We start from the raw sequence: 20,929 nt of genomic DNA on the forward strand, positions 1-20,929 counted from the left end.
CACCTTCAGCTTTCCGCCAAAGTCAACTCCATGGTCAGATTTAGATAAGAGACGAAACCATGGACGAAACAATAGATGAAGACGCAGCAGGTCCATCCCGGGAATGTGCCAACCTGTGGCCCCACTCGCCAGACTATTTCAATTTTCTGAACAAGTTAATGATAGTTTTCGCTTCAAGTGTTTCAATTACAAAACAGTATTTTGTATTTGAAATACGTATTTTAAATACATGTATTAGAAATACTGACCATCCCTGGCAACATGGTAAAAAGATGAAAATTACTTAATTTTACTTTCAATTCCTTTTACATTCTCCAAGGTATTAACATTAACATTTTTCATAACTCCATGTAGGATGTTTCTGTACATAAATGTAAACACTGTGGCAGTAGTAATGCAATATTTAGAAAATGTAGGCTACTCTTGTACTCTTGATACTCAAGTACTTTTAAAAACAAGTACTTCAGTACTTTTATTTAAGTAGACATCTGACTGTTGTACTTTTACTTGTACTTGAGTAAAATTGAGCAAAGGGTATCTGTACTTTTACTCAAGTAATAAAGCTGTGTCCTCTGTCCGCCTCTGGGTTTTTGTATGTAGTCTAGTGAGGTCAGTAATAAAATACCAATTTAATACAGCCAATGACATCTCAAAACCCCTGTTATACCCAAATCAATGTCCAGTTTGTTGTCCAGGCTGAGGTGTTCAGCTGTGCAGGTGTAGTGGTGATGCTGTAGTTCCTCTGCACTGACCTCCAGGCTCTTCCTCATCTGGTACGTCTCATCTCCATTAGGTAGCAGCTCCCCCCCAGTGATCTGGTGGTCAGACACAGGCTGGCCGTCTCTTAGCAGGGTCAGGTTGATGTGACGGGGGTAGAAACCAGTGGCCAGACAGGTCAACAGAACACCTGTTGAGCCCATATTTTCTCTCTGGAGGAGCCTGGCTCTGGGCTTCACTGTGGTGGGTGGGAACATTTTTTTTTTCTTTCAATTTTATTAGTTTATTTTCTGTTGTATAGCCTGTAAGCCATCATGAAGTAATTACTGGTTAAAACCTATTATGAAAGTGTTCCCTTGTTTTTCATTGTTGTTGTCATGTCACAGAACATTGTATGCATAATAACTGTTTGTTTCATTGGCAGAAATGGACTAAGTACTACAAAGACTCCTCACTATAATTGTCAGTCACTGTATACATTACTTTACCCTTTTTTCAGCGCACGGTTTCTTTCTTTGGCTAGATGTTTTTTGAGAAATTTGATGCAATTGGGGTGGTATATCATTCTGAACAGGGAAGGCAAGTTCATATTTGGAGTCCATATTGAACTCTCTTCATTTGTCCACTTGCAGTTAGTGTGAAGAACGTCATGGTCTACATCATAATACACTCCTTCAACAGCCTCCCCATTGTAAGCATCCGTGCTAGTCATCAATCCTGGTTTATCATTGTCCAGTAGTTCACATCCAGAAAGTCTCTGAAAAGTGCAAGTATCTGGGGGAAAACAAATAATGGATTAATGTTTCCTAAGTGGATACAGTTGCACACATTGTTGGATATTAACATTTGCAAAATTTAAAATCTACATTTTTTTATTCCTAAATTGTCTCAAGATTTGTTAGATAAAATATCGCTTTTGTCAGTACCAACTGTGCTGTTGCTTGCATTTGCAGGTCAGTCTTAGCTGTATACTGTAAGCCTTAGACTAGTGATTCTACCACCATTATACCTGGCATTAAAATACATTATTACACGGCTTTTCATAATGCTGCAGAATGCTCCATTCACTTGAATGGGCTTTCCCAATATTCGGCGGTCTGCTATTTCTCGATAACAGGCCATTGCTAAGTATAGCAGACCGCCATCAAGGAAAATGGGTTTTGTGCTTCTAATTTACGTCTTTCATATCACTCCGCAAGTAGTTTGGTTACTTCTTGCAATTGAACTTCATTGAAAAGTGAAAGTAGACGGTTGAACTGAGTTCTGAAGAATGTTTGATTCAAGTTCAGCGTGTTGTTTGTTTCTGCAAAAGCCACGCCGAATTGGTAACAAATGAATTTAGAGTCATAGTGCGTTTATTTTTTCGTTTTGGCAAGTAGCCGTGTAATAAGCGCCATTATCGGAAAATTAGTCCCTTCAGCACGAAACAAGTCATGTTCGCCCTGTCGGTACTTATTTTCCGATAATGACCGGTGTTCTATACATTATTCCTTACATAGCGTAGGCAAATTTAATGTAGTTAAAGAAAGACACAAACTAGTTTAAATTTAACTTCAGTGATCGCGTAGACGAAAAAAGGATTTTTAGTCTTCTGTAAAAAACTCAGAGTTCGTTAACTACGTTTTTGGTTTTATGTGTACGGACCTTGAGCAAGCTACTGACGAGGTTTGAGGCTGTTTTGAGCAATACACTGGTTAAAAAAATGCTATTTGGGAAGTGTTTCGCTCATGGCCCTTAGCTAATCCACTGTTTGCTATTTGGGGCTATAGCATATACCGGAGCAAGCTCTGTAGTGGTTTATCAACGGAAAATACTGTCTCCACGGCCTATTTGATGTGTTTTAATGCAGAAAAACACACTTTTCGCTGAAATTACACTTGTTGGATTTTTGTGTGGATCACCTGATGTAATACTAATGTCTGGTGAAAATTACTGTGAAAGTATACTTACTGAAAGAAATGTTTAATATTATTATAAATCTTTATGAAAAAATATCTCAGAGACTCCTGGAATATCACTAGAGTATCATTAGTGGAACCCGTACCACAGTTTGAGAACCACTGCATAGACAACTACTCTGAAATGCCTCTTTAATGTAACTTTAGTGTGCTCCTATCGATCAGCTCACCATTTGTGTGGTTGAAATAGTTGTTCAGATAAGATCCTCGACCTTTCAGACTTCCATGTACATATCCAATAAAGTGTTCAAAATAACTCATATCATCTTCATCAAAACTGCTGTTTGAGGCCTTATTGATGTCTTTGTGTAATAATTTGTGTTCATTCGAATCATAGTATGCAAACACAATGTCATCCAACATCACATATCCTGAGAATTCTGGAAATGGAGTCTTTCCACTGATGTATGTTGCCTTCATCCATATGGAGTGAGAACCTGAGAATGGAGGCACATTCAAGAGGGTGTTAGCCAACACTGATATGGGAACAGCCAGCATGAGGCACATTCAAGAGGGTGTTAGCCAACACTGATATGGGAACAGCCAGTATGAGGCACATTCAAGAGGGTGTTAGCCAACACTGATATGGGAACAGTGAGCATGAGGCACATTCAAGAGGGTGTTAGCCAACACTGGAACAGTCAGCATGGAACCACAGATAAACAAATTATTCTTATTCTTGAATCTGAACATCTGAGTCATGGAAGTTAAACTATGAGGAAAACTTATCATCCCTTCTAAGGATGTTTTTTTATGTTTGATTTCAGTACACATTTTAAGTCACTGGATCTGTTATCTGGGGGCGTATTCACAAAGCCTTTTATCTTACCACTAGGAGTACTTCTAAATCGCACTAAAAGATTTTAGCTAGGAGTTTTCTCTTAAAAGTTATTCACAAAGCCTTTTAGACATCAATGAGTAGTTTTGGTTGTTGTTGGTGCCGTTATTGCATCCCTTTTATGCCTAGGCCTAGCCTACAATGCAAAATTGTTCCCTTGCGATTAGAAGCTCGACGCATACAGTACGCATTTCAAAACATTGCGAAGTTGTGAAATGTCACAAAAAGGGTTTGTGAATAGGTCTTAGTGAGTTAGGAGTCCTCTCGACTTCTTTTAAGCTGTCCCAGACTTAGGTGCTACTTTTAGGTCTAAAATGCTTTGTGAATTACTTTTAGTAAAGTCCTAAAGTTAGGAGTGACACGCCCTTTTAAGAGTTGCTCCTAAATTCGCCAGTCAGGGGCTACTTTTAGCCTTAAAATTCTTTGTGAATACGGCCCCTGATCTATATAATGATTAAACAAATTTCAGCGACACAAATAACATATTCTTATTGATCACATGGCTATATTCTTATTGATCACATGGATGGTATTATTAATATAATATTTTTTATTTATTTATATTTTTATTAAGGAACAATTTGTATGTGTTTTGGCATTAAATGTGTCTTGCATGCAATGAGTAAAAATAACATTTATTTGTCAGGCCGTGTCAATCATCAGGCCCTGTCAATCATCAGGCCGGTCAATCATCAGGCCGTCAATTATCATGCCGTGTCGTGTCAATCATCAGGCCGTGTCAATCATCAGGCCGTGTCACATGGGGCAGTGACAGGGCCTGATAGTCAGCCCTTTTAACTGTCATTCCTCTGTCTGTAAACATGCTCTCAGGGTGTAGTAGCACTACGTTTCATAAAAATGCCATTTTTTTCCTGGGATATTTTTGTGTGACAGAGCCTGGCTCTTTTGCGTGTCATCCTAAAGTAAAAAATGTGAAAGCAGTTTAAAATCATACAATTCAATGACAGAACTCAATCAAAAATCAATGAAATAATCAATGTGTCACCTTTGTCAAATGATAAATTCCTTTTGGTTTCAGCCAATCAAAGCGTGTTTAAACTAGTTGTCCTGGAAACGTACACTTTATGAGGACACATCAGAATGAATATGACTTCACAACAAAATTTGAAAGTGGGTACTTGGTCACATTAGTGGCAGACACAGAGGATGCAAGCAGGTGTGCCAACATCAGGGCTGCCTGCCAGGGCATACCCCAGCAACGGGTAAGACCTCAGAGTGTGTGTGTTTGTGTCACATACTGTAACGCCTGTGTTAATCTCTCTTCCCTGAACACAAAAAGCAAGAGCCTTATCTAACTGAGTTTATTATTAGCCCGTATACTCTGGCAGCCCTCTTTGCTCCCTTGTTTATTATTAGCCCGTATACGCTGGCAGCCCTCTTTGCTCCCTTGTTTATTATTAGCCCGTATACGCTGGCAGCCCTCTTTGCTCCCTTGTTTATTATTAGCCCGTATACGCTGGCAGCCCTCTTTGCTCCCTTGTTTATTATTAGCCCGTATACGCTGGCAGCCCTCTTTGCTCCCTTGTTTATTATTAGCCCGTATACGCTGGCAGCCCTCTTTGCTCCCTTGATGCTGCTCTCTTGGTCATGCCATCTGTCAACAATAACCAGCTGGTCAAGGACATTTGCCCTCCCTGCACCTTATGGAGCGGCCTTACATTATATGTTAGGGACGCAGGCACAGTTATTTTTAAATCCAAATTAAAAATCTTTTTTTCAAAATACTTTGGCCTAGATAGAATCTTAGTGAAATCCATCAGCTTTATAACATCCACTTAGCTACTTTCAATATGACGATTAATTGATTGAGGCCCAAAAACTGATTAGTTAGGGACGATGGACAACACAGTGTTCGGTTAAACTGATTAGTTAGGGACGATGGACAACACAGTGTTCGGTTAAACTGATTAGTTGGGGACGATGGACAACACAGTGTTCGGTTAATGTCTGTTGGAGGTGGAAACACCATTGAGCTGCTTATAGCGCAGTCCACACACTTGTATTGTGTTAATGTCTGTTGGAGGTGGAAATGTGGCAACAACACCACTGAGCTGCTTATAGCACAGTCCACACACTTGTATTGTGTTAATGTCTGTTGGAGGTGGCAAACACCATTGAGCTGCTTACAGCACAGTCCACACACTTGCATTGTGTTAATGTCTGTTGGAGGTGGCAACACCATTGAGCTGCTTACAGCACAGTCCACACACTTGTATTGTGTTAATGTCTGTTGGAGGTGGCAACACCATTGAGCTGCTTGCAGCACAGTCCACACACTTGTATTGTGTTAATTCGTTTAAATAATTCCACCTTTTTGTTTCTGCCACGTCCACACGCACACATTGTTGCATGAGCATTATGAACAATTAAATGTGCCTTACCTGTTTCATAGCAGCATGACATCTGACATAAAGACCACAAAAAAATGAGTTTCTTCATGCTTTCGTTGTTCTGGTCAACACATATAGAACATATAAACGGCTGGGCACAAATATTGTGGCCTGTGAAAACATTCCTCTATTTTAAAACAACTCCCTGAAAATGTTCCTCTCTTTTAAAACCACTCCCTCTGGGAGTACATCAAAACACAATGGAGGACACTGGACCTTATATGGCAGTAAAGTTAAACACAGGAATTTCACCACTTGTAGCAAAGGTAATGATTAGCACATCTGACTCTAAAATCAGGTCATGTCTTGAAACAGATCCCAATACAAACACAAAAGAGTAAAAAGACATGTCTGTTGCAAAATGAAACACAATATTCAAAACAGTCCTTATAATGTTCTATATATATTTTTGCATCCAAATTATTCATAAACAGATACTGCTTTAATATTGCTAAATTCTTTTGCTGATTCATTATTTCACTGTACTGGATAGAGGAATCTAACTAAGCATGCTATAGGTTCTTTTTTGTTTTCCAATGCTTCATTTGTACAGACAATATACTTTTGTATTTGAGTTGAGATTAGTTTATTTGTTTATTCAGAATGGAACACGGAATTTAGTCCACAGTTGAGAAAATGTGTAAAACACATAAACCAGAAAACATGATTAACAGTTCAAATCCCACAGAATCAAACTGTCTTCCCTAGCTTGTTGGAAGGACTATGACAGCTGATGTTTAAGCTATATGCCACAAGCATTTCTCCCAGACAGAGAGACAGTTCTCCTCCTCGATGCCCTAGTGTCTCCAGAGGGTCTCTTCAGACGGTGCTGGGGGAGCACTATGAAGCCGCCCGGAAGGAAGCGGCGGCTCCCCCACCCCAGAGCCGGCACAGTGCATTGTGAGTATGGACCTCCCAAGACTGGATTCAATCTGTGCAACAAGAGGCTCAGAGCAATAGTCACTTAAAATGCACTTTTTTTAGAGGTTTATGCACTTTAACATCCCAAAGCTACTAGACTAAGGCGGCCTTGATGGTGATTCTTAATCTTTATTAATGTTTGTTATTCTATTTATTGTGCCCCTGGTATAGTTACAAATACAGTTAATTCATTCAAATAAGAGAGAAACACAAAACAACAAGAAAAAACAGGCCACTGCAGGCAGACAGGACACATGCAGAGGCACAAGGGAACAGAACAGGCAGACAGGACACATGCAGAGGCACAAGGGAACAGTGACAACACAGAGAGCAGGCAGACAGGGTTTTAGGTGCCGTGCTCAAGACCAATGGGCACCTAATTAGTGGATGTGGATGTATGAGAGCTGTTTTTATCACCCCCCACCCACATTTTCCCTACCAGTCAGGGATTGAACCGGCCATACTTCGGTCACAAGTTCGATACCCTACCAGTAGGCCATCGATTCCCTGCAAGCCCTCTGAATTAGCATATTAAACAAAACTCATAGAGTCACTCAGGATTTCCACCACTTGCATCGCGACCGGCGCTAACTTTAAAATCACTGATCCAGCAAAACCACATTATTCAGGGTTCATAACGTTGCTTCCTACTTCACCTAAACTTTACAAACTGACACTAAACAGCATTGGCAGTCAGGAAACAATGTATGAGTCGTTTGTGCAGCAAAGGTAATGTATCTTTGCTGTAAATTAATTACACATTCTTTCGACTGCAATTTTTGCTACTACCGTTTACCAAATCCGAAACAAGTGTCATCCCCTCTCACCGCTGATTGGGCAGGTAATCTGCCAACCAATGGAAATAGTTAATGGTGAATTATGGTGTTCCAGACTTTTCATTTCAAGCTTACTTTGATAGGCTTCCCAACAGTCACATTAGATGCAAAAAACAGCGATAACTCCACCCACTTGCCGCTGAGTGGGCTGTACACAAGGCGGGGCTTCGCAGGTGATTGATGGCTACCGATTTCTACGTGCAAGGTGGCTGACAGAGAGATCGTACATGGCTTCAGATGTATTTTTTGGTTACAAAACCTGACCAGCTTTATTAGTGCCTATTTCTCACTAACTTTTACAAAATATAAGGCAGCAAACCCTGCACTTATTTGTTGATATAGAAATACTGCCTTCTATGAGTTAGCTCCGCCATCTTGGTCAACATGCTCAGAAAATGGGTCAATGGCTCCAGCAGGTCCACCAAGAGAAGGCTCAGGACAACCGCAGACACCCGACCGACCTTGCCTGCTGCCGAGGATCTGAGAGCAGAGTTGCACCGAGCAGAACGCCCACCCCACCCCACTCACACACACTCTCTTATCTGACCAGCCGTCACCACACTCCCAGAGGTGCAGAAACACACACACTCTTATCTGACCAGCCGTCACCACACTCCCAGAGGTGCAGAAACACACACACTCTTATCTGACCAGCCGTCACCACACTCCCAGAGGTGCAGAAACACACAAATGAAACAAAAGTGGGTAGAACTCACAAATGAAACAAATGGAGTTTTGTAAACCTCTGTGAGGTTCAGAAGTGCCACAGGTACAGGGGGAGGATCATGTCCAGGGATTCTGACGTGCTTGGACAGGTACAGGGGGAGGATCATGTCCAGGGATTCTGACGTGCTTGGACAGGTACAGGGGGAGGATCATGTCCAGGGATTCTGACGTGCTTGGACAGGTACAGGGGGAGGATCATGTCCAGGGATTCTGACGTGCTTGGACAGGCACATGGAGTGGATACAGATGAAGGTAGGTTAGGTTGGTCCTTACTTTTTTAGTTTTTATTTGTATACAACTTCAACAGTAGCATCTTTATTTTGTTTTCTAAAAAAGGAGTGATGTACTTATATGTACACAATATGTACACAATATGTACACAATATGTACTTATATGTACACAATATGTACACAATATGTACACAATATGTACACAAAGATGAAGAGAAGTGACAGGTATCTTGTTTTCATTTGCACAAATATAATACATTTGCATAAACATACATATTGATTTGATTGGTCAAAGGTGTGAAAGTGAATTAAAAGTGAATGTCTATGTATGTATATTAATGGTCAAAGGATGTACAAGTGAATTATGTTGCTCTTATGTCTGCAAGGACCAACAGCGCTCTAGCAAAGTCCTTTTAGGCAAGATTTTTGGGCACTCGTCGGGCATCCATTTCGGCAGAAATGCGCGTGCGCAAGGCTTCACTACACCAATCTTGCTCCAGCGGCAAGATCACAACACATGATTGGCACAATGTCTTCACAACACACCATATGATTGGCTCAATGTATTCACATCACACCACATGATTGGCTCAATGTATTGGCATGTCGACGTTTTGCCAAGGAAGGGGTGGGATATGTGTAGACGGGGACAGCCATATTGGCTTGACAAACTAGCCCCATGCATTTCTATAGAGTATTTTTTGAGTGCTGTGTCTCCACATTAGAAAGTCTCTGGCTCTAGTGATCTTGATGAGGACCTGTAGAGCGTGCAGGTGATCTTGATGAGGACCGGTAGAGCGTGCAGGTGATCTTTATGAGGACTGGTAGAGTGTGCAGGTGATCTTGATGAGGTGATCTTGATGAAGACCACTAGAGCACGCAGGTGATCTGGATGAGGACCGCTAGAGTATACAGGTGATTGCTGCAGCAGGAGAGCCGATTGTCCAAAAGACAGCACAGGTGGACGATGGCCTCACAATCCAAACGAAATTGCTGCACTGGCAATGTGTGTGTGGCCGTAATGCATGGGTGTCGGAGGCATTCTGAAAGTGGGTGGGATATTTCAGCGGGGGGTATGGGGGTCCTCCCCCATAATTTTTTTTTTGGACTAGATGCAATTTCCTGAATTCTGGTACATTTTAACAGGTTATTTAGATACTTCTATATAACAAAATAAAGCTATTAATTCAATGACTAATTCGGAACCAGCTTTATTAACCTCATGGTATAGTTAACAATGCAGTTGCAATATCTGTTAAGTTATTTAATGCTTTGAATGCAACCCCGGAGTGGCTATCGGGAGCTTCAGGAGGATTCCCGGTGGGCCGTTAACTTTTTATGCCAGTCTGAATGTCGTGAGCTTTAATATATTGTTTCTGAAGTTCATTTGCTACATGTAGCCTACATGTAGAACGGTCGCAGCCCCTTACTCGCAGTTTCCCCAAATATTAACAAAGTAGCACTCACAAAAACTGTTCGGAAGTCGCAACTATACCTAGTTTATATTTGCAACAATTAACGAACGCCAGGGTGACACACAGTTACAGTAATTGAGAGTTAAAAGAAATCGTTATTCTTCCACTGTCCAGTCCAGCAGCTGTGCAACAATGGAAAACAGGCGATTTTGGAAGGTGTGTAGCCTACTATATCTGCTTTAACTTTTTTAATCTAGGCGGCATTCCACCCAGTCCACCCAGAGTCAGAGGCCTACCCTCTGTGATATGAATGAATGTTCTGCCTTCATATGCTCAAGCAGGCCTTTATGTCCATGTCGCAAATGTCCGACTTGCTGCAGCCACAATCATCTTGAAAGTAGCCTAGCCTGGGCCTGACAGGAGATAACATTCTACAATTTACACGGATTTTTTCTCCTCTGTTGATCTCGCGACGTTGTTGGCTAATTTGTATATGCTTATAAAAACAAAATGCCACTTAATTTCGGGTTAAAATGCATTAACGCGCGCACTGAAGTTTGTCCCGACTCGAGGTAAAATATGTACCAATTTTTTTGTAATGCCTTACATTAGCCTACCACGTTACAGCAAATTAGGCCCATTAGGCCTACATTATGCCATTTTTATAATGCGTTACTCCCAATACTGTATAGGCACAACAAAACACTAAGCGGAATTAACCCGTCGCGCGTAAAGTCAAAAAAGCAGAATCACGCATATTTCACCCTGCCAGAATTCTCCCGTGTCATTTTCTGCCGACAGAGGGAGTTACGCGTTTTGCACCCCAAACTCTGGGTGTTTCTTATGTATACAACTCTTGCGTGCATTGCCACTGACTTTCCAGCTGGGTCTCAACATGTCGCTCTCAAGCTCAGTAAACTGCCATGTTTGCCAGAGCTTGCCAGAGGCTGAAACACTCTACTACATAATTTAAAAATACTGCATAATTTAAAAATAACTCAATAGGCTACTTGGCTACGTAATAAGGTTTCCATTACAGCACCGTGGACGTTCAATGAACGCATGAAAGCGGATGGTTTGTTTGAAATCCCGACACTCTTTCAACTACATGGAACGTAACAGTGATCATCAAATAACCTCCCCAGATTTCAGTGCCCATCAGTCCCAACATTTAACAATATAATTAAACAGTCAAAAAGTAAATTAAATATCAAACTAAACCGAAAATGTCATGCTTTTGAAGGCCTACCAGTATGCCCTCCAAGAAACGCATGTCTCAAAATAAAACTCGCATAAGAAATAAAGGGCTGTCTGGAATACAATCCTGCCCCTAAAGGCCTGTACTTTGTCTTAAGACCCCGGCCATAATTTGAGGATTTACAGAATCTAAGTAGACAAACTGGCTTCAGATATCCAACAGAGTGAATATGAGATTGTGCAGTCTTAGCTGTGGTTAGTGACGTGATGCTGTTAATGGGGAGTTTTACATAGCCCAAGCGTAAACCTATAGGTTATTATTTAAGTACCTATAAGGCTTTTTTACCTTATCAAAGTGAGGGGACGACTGATCTCTGCAACACCTCGGGGATTTGGCTGTGTGTGTGACAGAGAAAGGGAATGGGAGAAACGCGTGTAACAAAAAAAAAAGTTTATGAAGCGATTTACGCACAAATGGGAGAATCAATGAAAATGACAATGAAGCACTAAACAGATGCTGAAAACAGCACTGGTATTTCGCACGGCAAAAGTGGGGGGGTCCAAACTAACAATAATGGCTCCGACGCTCATGCCCTAATGTGCTGCTGGTAATGTGTGTGTGGTAATGTGCTGCTGGTAATGTGTGTGTATGGCCCTAATGTGCTGCTGTGTAATATGTGTGTGGCCCTGGTAATGTGGCTGGCCCTAATGTGCTGCTGGTGTGTGTGTGTGAATGTGTGCTGCTGGTAATGTGTGTGGCCCTAATGTGCTGCTGGTAATGTGTGTGTGGCCCTAATGTGCTGCTGCACTGGTAATGTGTGTGTGGCCCTAATGTGCTGCTGGTAATGTGTGTGTGGCCGTAATGTGCTGCTGGTAATGTGTGTGGGCGTAATGTGCTGCCGGTAATGTGTGTGTGGCCGTAATGTGCTGCCGGTAATGTGTGTGTGGCGTAATGTGCTGCCGGTAATGTGTGTGTGGCCGTAATGTGCTGCTGGTAATGTGTGTGTGGCCGTAATGTGCTGCTGCACTGGTAATGTGTGTGGCCCTAATGTGCTGCTGCACTGGTAATGTGTGTGGCCCTAATGTGCTGCTGGTAATGTGTGTGTGGACGTAATGTGCTGCTGGTAATGTGTGGTAATGTGTGTGTGGCCGTAATGTGCTGCTGGTAATGTGTGTGTGGCTGTAATGTGCTGCTGGTAATGGTAATAATGTGCTGCTGGTAATGTGTGTGTGGCGTGCTGTGCTGCTGCACTAATGTGTGTGTGGCCCCTAATGCTGCTGCACTGGTAATGTGTGTGGCCCTAATGTGCTGCTGCACTGGTAATGTGTGTGGCCCTAATGTGCTGCTGGTAATGTGTGTGTGGCCGTAATGTGCTGCTGGTAATGTGTGTGTGGCCCTAATGTGCTGCTGCACTGGTAATGTGTGTAGCCCTAATGTGCTGCTGGTAATGTGTGTGTGGCTGTAATGTGCTGCTGGTAATGTGTGTGGCCCTAATGTGCTGCTGGTAATGTGTGTGTGGCCGTAATGTGCTGCTGCACTGGTAATGTGTGTGTGGCCCTAATGTGCTGCTGGTAATGTGTGTGTGGCTGTAATGTGCTGCTGGTAATGTGTGTGGCCCTAATGTGCTGCTGGTAATGTGTGTGTGGCCGTAATGTGCTGCTGGTAATGTGTGTGTGGCCCTAATGTGCTGCTGGTAATGTGTGTGTGGCTGTAATGTGCTGCTGGTAATGTGTGTGTCGTAATGTGCTGCTGGTAATGTGTGTGTGGCTGTAATGTGCTGCTGGTAATGTGTGTGTGGCCGTAATGTGCTGCTGGTAATGTGTGTGTGGCTGTAATGTGCTGCTGGTAATGTGTGTGGCCGTAATGTGCTGCTGGTCATGTGTGTGTGGCTGTAATGTGCTGGGCAAACTCTTATGGTTCCCACACACAGCTGCGTGCATCGCGTTGCTGGAGACGCATCCCATTCACTTTAAATGGGCTCACGTGATCCGTTGCCGAACTGAATTGTGGGTCCGTCGCGTCCCGTTTCTCCTGCTGCTCGCGTTGAGGAGTTCAGCTGTTGCTGCACCGACAGACGGCACCGGCCAATCAAGCCAATCTACGGACGGCACCAACCAATCACATTACGGTTTTACTTCAAGTCATTTGCATAGCTATCGTCGGGAACACCCACTGGAATGCGTTGACGGAACGCAGCTGTGTGTGGGAGCCGTTAATCGTCTTTCCCACTCATGCTGGCTCCTGGTTGACTGACAAGGGAGTCGTCCAATCACCAGTGCTTGCTCAGCTGCACCTGCTGCCACTCTCCTTGTCAGCCACGGCTTTTAAGTGATGCCAGGAGGGACACTCCTCGCCAGACTGTTGTGTCGTTCAGACTGGATTCTTGTGATTTTTGGGACTTTTTGGGATTTTCTGCCTGGTATTTGTGGAAGCCTTTGCTTGGACTTGGCCATTACCAACCTGCCTGTTCTGTCATGGCAGTCTTGCTGCCTCCTGTTTGTCTTTGCCTACCTGTGTACCGACTTCTCTGCCTCTTTTTAATGATTGACTGAACGCTGCCTGTATCAGTGTTTTTATTTTTTACATTTCTTGAGTTGCCTTTTTGTATTGTCCATTGCTATTGAGTGGCCCTGTGGTCGCATATTTTGTTTGTCTACATTAAAACTACCCTCTGCCTCAGAGACACACACCACACACACATTATGCTGACATGTACACATTGCTTGTAAATACTTTACATGTAAATGTGTAAATGTAAAGTCTTCCTTACTTTGGTTTAAATCATAACAATGTAATGAAAATGCAACCAAACAGAATAAATATATAGGATTCCTGCAGTTAAACCCTGCTGAAAAAAACAGCTAGAAACCCACTTATGCTGGTAGCTGGTTTTAGCTGGTCTTTGCTGGTTTTCTTCCAGCTCTTGCTGGTGTATCCTCTGTGGCAGTACCGCATCACACTTGTTCGGAGGTCAGCAACCCGTGCAGATGCCTGGTTCAATGAAAGCCACAGGAAGACTCGTTACTACATTGAGCGAACATTTGGCATGCTGAAGAGTCGCGTTGCTTGCCTATCCTTTGGCCTACGAACCACACCACAAAGGGCAAGCAGCATAATAGTCACCTGTGCAGTCCTCCACAATTTGGCAATCGACTGAGATGAGCCCTGTTTTTCTCAGCCACAAGGCCTTGGATTTGAGAACTTTAATTCTTCTCATGGGCCTGATGCTGCTGATCTAGCAGGCAGGCAGTGCATTTCGCCAAGCCTTTAGTGCTAACCATTTCAGTTGACTGACTGTATAAATGGGAATTTACCTTTTGTGTTTTGTATAACAGTACGATCTACTGTGTGTTCCATTTATTTTACAGACAAATAATCTGTTCTTTGTCGATTTTAGTTAGACATTGGCCTATTTAGCAACTGTCACGGTTGCAAGGGTTTGACCCAAACGCAGGGCAAAATACGGCAAGGCAATCTTAAGAGTTCCAAGAATCTTTATTCCCAACTGAACAAACCTTGTGTAACAACACACATTGGCTGAGAGGAGACAGAGGGTTTACATACACAGGGGTAACAGGGCACAGGTGGACAAGGTAAAAAAAGACAGGTGACAGACTAATTAACAGAAAGACAGAGGACTGGACGAGACCAACAAGACAATAACGGGGAACAGGTGTGGAAACAGAAACAGAGGGAAAACTAACAAGACAGGAAGCACAGACCAAATAAGGAGATGGGGCGGAGACAAAGACAGGTGACAGGCAGGTAACATAAAGCACATGGGGAACAAACAAAGGAGCACATGGCACCGGACCCTTACATTACCCCCCCTCAAAGGGCCGGATTCCAGACAGCCCAAACAAAAAAAGGTCCAAACAGGGGGGGCGGAGGGGCCAAAAGGCTGGAGGGTCAGGCGGACGGCCGGGCAGAGACGGCGGGTCAGGTAGACGGCCCGATGGACGAAGCCTGAGTCGGGAGCTGGAGCCAGATCCGGAGCGGGAGCTGGAGTTGAACTCGCGACTGGAGCCGGAGCCAGTGTAAGAGTCTGACTCGGGGCCGGAGTCAGAGCAGGATCAGGAGCCGGAGCTTGAGCCGGCACAGGAGCCTCACTCGGGCTGGAGAGCGAGCTGGAGCCGGAATCGGGACTGGAGCTACCGGAAGAACTGCAGGCCCAGGGCGTTGGGGAGCTGGGACTGGAGAGGGACCTGGTCCATCCTCCTCAGAGGACCAGTCATCCTCAGTGGTTTCCCCCTCCTCTTTATCCTCCCAGAACAGCTCCCAGGGCATTAGGTGCAGTGGCAAGTCGGAATTAAAATTTAAAAAAAACTTTCCTTCTTCCATGTTTGTAGGTCGGTTATTCTGTCACGGTAAGCTAGGGAGAGCTGAGCCGAAACGCAATGCAAGGCACCACAACCTTGGAATTAGAAGATTCTTTATTCTGTACTTGGACAAACTGTGTGTAACACACAATTCTTCTTCTTCTTCTTTCCTTTTTAATGGCGGTTGGCAAACAACTTTTGGAAGCATTACCGCCACCTACCGAAATGGAGTGCGAGTCTGGATATATTTAAATCTTAATAAAAGCTAAAAAAACAAAACAAAAAAAAACAATAAAGAAAGAAAAGGAATTAGGCTTATAGATATAGATTTATATTAGATATTCTTCCAATCAGACCAGTTTCTTCCAAGTGAAACAAAGCTCTACAACAAACTTCACCTGAGTTTTTCTGAAGAATTGTTTCTACTCTTAACTCATTGATTGCCAAAAACGTAATATTAGGTTTTTCCTTCCCATGCGTTGAGTGCCAAAAACGTAATGACGTTTTTAGCTTTTTTTTTTAATTACGAAACTAGACACTCTAACACACCTTATATGTGATTTTGGGAACTCTGTGATGAATGGAAATGAAATATGTGACGATCGAAAACTCACGAAAACGCACAATCTGGACATTTTATCATAACTTTCGGTTGCCGCTTTGGAATCAAATCAGTGGCGCGATGCGTCGGGTCAAAACCAGGCCATTTTCGTGGGTCTATCACTAGGTGGCAGTCTCACCAGGTCTCACTGATCACTTCCCGGAAAGTTTACACAAGTAAGTAACAGGCAACACTTATATTTCATGAAAGACGTTATATCTCCATTTCTAGAAAAAAAACAGCGATTTTGATTTAAACTAGCCACTGTTTAGCTTGGGATTTCTCAGGAACAGAGGCGTGTAGAAATACACGGTTTGCACCCACCGAGAGCTTAAAGTCTCACCTTTTAAACAAGCCATTGTATGTGTTCATAGCTATAACACAGAATATGCTGTGGCTGTACAAACATCATCAACAATGGTCTAGATTGCTGACACTCTAGGACAAAGCTCCTGAAAACAGCTTAGCATTCAATGAGTTAAAGGCTCACTCTCTATCTCCAACTCTTGAATGAGTTGCTGTCTCTCCTGGTTAAACTTATTACATTGTTCTACAACATACTCTACAGTCTCAGCGGCATCATATACGCTACACTTTCCATCAGCATGCTTTTTTAAAGAAATAAAGTACTAGCCAAACCAGTATGCCCAAACCTCATTCTTGAGATAATGTTTTCTTCATGAGTAGATCTCGTAGTTGGTCTTGCACTGCCCACAAACCTCTGGATACTGTAGTATTTCCTACCAGTGCTAGCATTTTCCATTAGATTTTGCCATTTTCCCTTAGATTTTGATTTGACTATGGTTTTAATTTCAGATTTACTATGATTTATATCCATGGTGACCTCAAGAAATTTGCATGCCTTCTCAGCTTTCTATCAGCTAATACATTTCCCTGCACTCCTAAATGCGCTGGTACCCATAGAAAACTTACATTTATATCAGAATTTAACAATCTACGCATCATCTGTACAATTTCTAAAACAATATCCTGCCTGGACTGAGACATAGCGCTTTGGATGCTCATCATTGCAGATACAGAATCTGAAGCAACTAACACCCCATTTCTAGGTCTATTACTCTCAACCCAGGACAAAGCGATAAGAATAGCTACTAGTTCAGCTGTATAAACTGCAAGATCATTACTCAGTCTCTCTTTTTTACAGATATTGAGACTAGGAATTACAAATGCAACACCAACTTTACTTTCTATTGACTTTGATGCATCTGTAAATACCACTACTTTGTCTCTATATGCATCTTTAATGTGGTATTCTACTATACCATATCGCTGTTAATTTCTTCACTCAATTTTAATTCTAAAAGGTCTAAGTCAAGTACAGGGTTTCTCAGTATCCACAATGGAACTGTTGGATAAGACACTGCAGATTCACTTGTCTTCTGAGATATAATCCACCCAAAGCTTTGATTTTGAGACTTATCTCTCTCTTGACAGTGGATTAAAGAGGCTTGACTTATATGATCTTCCTTTTGCCCTCTAAGATTAGCCCAATAAACCAGTGTTAACTGATCCCTCCAAATATGCAGAGGCATTTCACCCATCTCAACCTGAATTGCATTAACTGGGGTAGTCTTTATAGCACCACAGCATAACCTCAAAGCTTTATGTTGAATTACATCTAGCTTCATTAAGTGGGACTTAGCTGCAGATCTGTAAGCTACACACCCATAGTCAAATACAGACCTAATGAGGCTGATGTAAATAGTTCTCAAGGCTGGCCTATTTGCACCCCAATCCACGCAAGCATCGCATCACATTTCTCTATCATCTTCTGTATATGCACAGACCAGGTTAGCCTCTTGTCAAACCATAGGCCTAAATATTTGAAACAATCAACTCTTTCTAGATCTGTATCAGATATCTTCAGTTTTAAATCTTGGGGAATATTTCTCCTAGTAAAAAATACCGTTTTAGTCTTATCTATGGAAATTCTAAATCCCCTTTCAAGTGCCCATCTTTGGACAGCGTCCGCTGACTGTTGCATCTTATTCACAATAAAGTTAACATTTCTACCTCTCTTCCACATAGCCCCATCATCTGCAAACAATGCAACATTAACTGATCTCTCTATACTTTTAAAAACATCATTAATCATAATCAAAAATAATACTGGACCAATAATACTACCTTGAGGTACACCATTCTCAACTACATATTCATTACTATATTCTTCATTCATTTTAACTATAATTCGCCTACCAGATAAGAAGTTACTAATCCACTGGAACATTCTTCCCCTGATTCCCATTTGCCTCAGCTTAATAAGAAGACCTTCCCTCCATACCATGTCATAGGCCTTTTCAACATCAAAAAATATGGCCAAAACTGTCTCCTTATTAACCTGGGCTTTCCTTATTGAATCCTCCAAAGCAACTATTGGATCCATAGTCCCCCTTCCTTTCCTAAAACCACTCTGATAGCTATGTAAAAGGTTTCTTGTTTCTAACCAGTAAACCAGTCTGTCATTCACCATTCTTTCCATTATTTTACCCATTTGCAAAGTTAATGCTATAGGTCTGTAATTACTTGGGCACTTTGCATCTTTCCCAGGCTTCCGAATAGGAATGATAACAGACTGCATCATTCTGCTGGGATGACTCCCTCTGACCACACCCTATTAAATAAACTCAACACCGCCTCCTTCCCCTTAGCAGTCAAATTCTCTAGCATGACATAACAGATCATAGCCCTCCCTGGGGTAGACCTTCCAACTTTCTTTAATGCCCTATTAAGTTCTTGTAGTTTAAAAGGAGCATTTAAACTTTCCCCATCTCCTGTCTCCTCAAATAAAACACATCTGTATTTTTTAACTGTCATATCTCTTCCCTTTTTCTCCTCATGATTAAGGTTCTCTGAGCTACAGTATGTACCTTTACCAATGCCTTCACTATGGCCTCTGCTTTATCTTTACTATTTGTGATAACTGTTTGATCATTAGTCATTACTGGATACTCAAATTCCCTCCCATTCCCCCTCATCTTCTTGATCATGTTCCATACACTTTGAATTGGAGTTGTTCTTTCAATTGAATCGCAGAACTTTTTCCAACACTCCCTTTTTGCACTTTTAACTGTGTGCCTCACTACAGCTTGACACTGTTTGTATTTAATCAAATTTCCAAAATTTAGAGTTTGTTTTAAAGTTCTAAAAGCTTTATTACGGTCCCTGACAGCCTTACTACATTCCTCAGACCACCAGGGTACAATCTTTCCTTTACTACCTGATTTTGACTTATATCTCAGCAGCCCTAATTATGCTGTTTGTTACTAAGTAACACATAGATTCAACACTGACACTATCTCCAATATCCACTAAACTACTCTCACTGTTGCCTGAAAAGGTTTCCCAATCTGCTTTCCTTAAAATCCATCTCCCACTTCTTATCACCTGCTCTCTTAATAGCTCAATCTCAAACTGAACAACTACAGGATAATGCATACCTGTCAACATTTAGCTTTCCAAAATGGAAGATTTTTTTTTTCGAGGTCAGTGTTTATACGGATCTGTGTTTGCATATTTAATACGTTTCATACATCGTTTCAACACTGCATTTCGGTCGTTGCTTTTACCTTACCATTACCTTCGCATGCCAGTTATGTATCCACCAGCTGCCTGCCTGCAGCCTACTTCCAAAACTCCAAAGCTGCTTGCTGTCAGATTTGGTTCCGAGGGCACAAGTTCAGTGTATCAACACTCAGTAACAGTTTATGCTATGTGTTAATCAATTAAATTCCCAACAATTTCACAACAGCTAGTTCTGGAGTAGGCCATTCAACTAGCCCGCTTGCTTACGACGAGACTCAGGCTGCGCAGTCGGCACCCGCTTCCTTATTTGGGTTTTGGGTTGCCAGGTTTTAGCCTTTGACAAAACGGTTAAAACTGAAACTAAGTGATCGTGTATGTGTAGGGTGTATTTTATACACAAGCTGACAACCTGAATGGATCAATGATTTTAAAATGAAGTTTGATGGCCATGCAAATTACGGGAGTTTTCCGGGAGAAATAACAAAACGGGAGGGTGCTGGGAGATGACCTTGAAATACGGGAGAAACCCGGGAAAAACGGGAGTGTTGACAGGTATGGGATAATGGTCACTACCCAAAGTACTCTCATTTAACACCTCCCAACTACATCTGCCTGCTAAAGTTTGAGTTACTATTGTGAGATCTATAGCAGACTCATTTCCTCTTGCTACATCCACTCTCGTACATGAACCATCATTCAAACACACAAGTTCTTTTTCATCTAAAAACTTTTCAACTACACTGCCATTAATGTAATTTCTATATCTCCAAAGCAGTGTTTCTCAAACTTTTTCAGACCAAGGACCACTTAACCAGTAAAAAAAACATCACGGACCACCTAGCTAATAGACACAATAGGCCTCACTGAACCACCTTGCTAATTGTCTTTGCACCTTACTTATTGTGTCAGAGGATTTATATGATTTAAATTGGCATAGCTTACATAGGCAGTGTTGCAGAACTGTTTGGATTTACATACAAGTTGGTTCAATATTGCAAACAACTCATCTATATTATGTTTTACCACGTCTGCCCGCGGACCACTTGGGAGAGCTTGCGGACCACCAGTGGTCCCCGGACCACACTTTGAGAAACACTGCTCCAAAGTGAAGTGTGGGCATTAAAATCCCCACAGCAAATGACCTTTTCACCCAAACCCTCCCAAATCTCTTCTAAATGCTCTAACTCAATCTGGCTACATGGATTATAAAAA

General features: G+C 42.1%; 1 protein-coding gene across 1 annotated transcript in view; it reads right to left on the reverse strand.

The window, feature by feature from the left end:
• Nucleotides 1–20,929, reverse strand: part of LOC125295308 — a 195,125-nt gene that overhangs the window by 150,247 nt on the left and 23,949 nt on the right. Inside the window, exons 3-5 of the mRNA XM_048244574.1 lie at nt 2,846–3,112; nt 1,206–1,491; nt 668–966 (exon numbers count right to left, since the gene is read on the reverse strand). Of these exons, the coding sequence (XP_048100531.1) occupies nt 668–966; nt 1,206–1,491; nt 2,846–3,112 (852 nt within the window). The remainder of the gene's footprint in view (nt 1–667; nt 967–1,205; nt 1,492–2,845; nt 3,113–20,929) is intronic.

The sequence above is a fragment of the Alosa alosa genome, chromosome 5 (genome assembly GCF_017589495.1).
Source record: "Alosa alosa isolate M-15738 ecotype Scorff River chromosome 5, AALO_Geno_1.1, whole genome shotgun sequence".
Classification (NCBI taxonomy): Eukaryota; Metazoa; Chordata; class Actinopteri; order Clupeiformes; family Clupeidae; genus Alosa; species Alosa alosa.